This window comes from Wasmannia auropunctata, unplaced genomic scaffold, assembly GCF_000956235.1.
Source record: "Wasmannia auropunctata unplaced genomic scaffold, wasmannia.A_1.0 LD336090.1, whole genome shotgun sequence".
NCBI classification, from domain to species: Eukaryota; Metazoa; Arthropoda; class Insecta; order Hymenoptera; family Formicidae; genus Wasmannia; species Wasmannia auropunctata.
In genome coordinates, this window is record NW_012026800.1 from 4,682,916 (window position 1) to 4,683,712 (window position 797).

The window sequence follows — 797 nt, forward strand, 5'->3', positions numbered from 1 at the left end:
TATTTTATCACTCTTAAATAAGTAAGTATGATCTTTCCATAAACAAAAGAGAAGCTTAATCGCTGAATCCTCCCACATAGCTGTAAGAAAAACAGATTATAAGAATTACGTGCGATGGTAAACATATAAAAACGAAAATAATGAATGTTTTCCATTTAGTAAAATAAATTAACACACAATGTCGTTCTTTCTTGGTATTCACTCACAATCAGTAACAAAGACATAATGACACTTGTGTCAACTTGAGTTACTGAAAAGCACCCATTATTGTGTCCAGATTGATATGAATCTTAACATATACCATTTTATATCGATATTTGACGTTTATTTTTAACATAATTATATAATCTAAGTGAACATAGCTAGTCAATAATGAAATATGAAAAGCTTCTTTTGTGATCTATTTAGATGCTAAAAATGGGGATCGAGCGTCAATATAAAACAACATCTTTAAATTTATGTCAAATTAAGCGGATTGACAAGACGCAAAATATTTTTTAGCACCACTTTAAAGAGCATATTGAGTTTTTTTGTCACTGGTTATTTAATTCGACATGAATTTAAGGATTAATGTAATACTTTTATTTATTCGTTATTTAATATTAATTGTTAACGATAATAATTAACATATATTGTATTTAGTTTCTTACCATGACTATCCTTTTCAGATGGAGGAATATTTTCACTACATTCTGCAGAATTATCATGAATCGTGTTTACATTTAAATCTACAAATTCACAATAATGTTATTAATAAATCTTATAAATAATACATAATAAATAAAGAACAAAGAAAA

At 26.2% G+C, this 797-nt stretch overlaps 1 protein-coding gene across 1 annotated transcript in view; it reads right to left on the bottom strand.

Annotated features, from left to right (window-relative positions):
* LOC105448090 (neogenin-like) overlaps nt 1–797 on the bottom strand; it is an 11,935-nt gene that overhangs the window by 4,124 nt on the left and 7,014 nt on the right. The window contains exon 11 of the mRNA XM_011686452.1: nt 651–728. Within this exon, the coding sequence (XP_011684754.1) occupies nt 651–728 (78 nt within the window). The remainder of the gene's footprint in view (nt 1–650; nt 729–797) is intronic.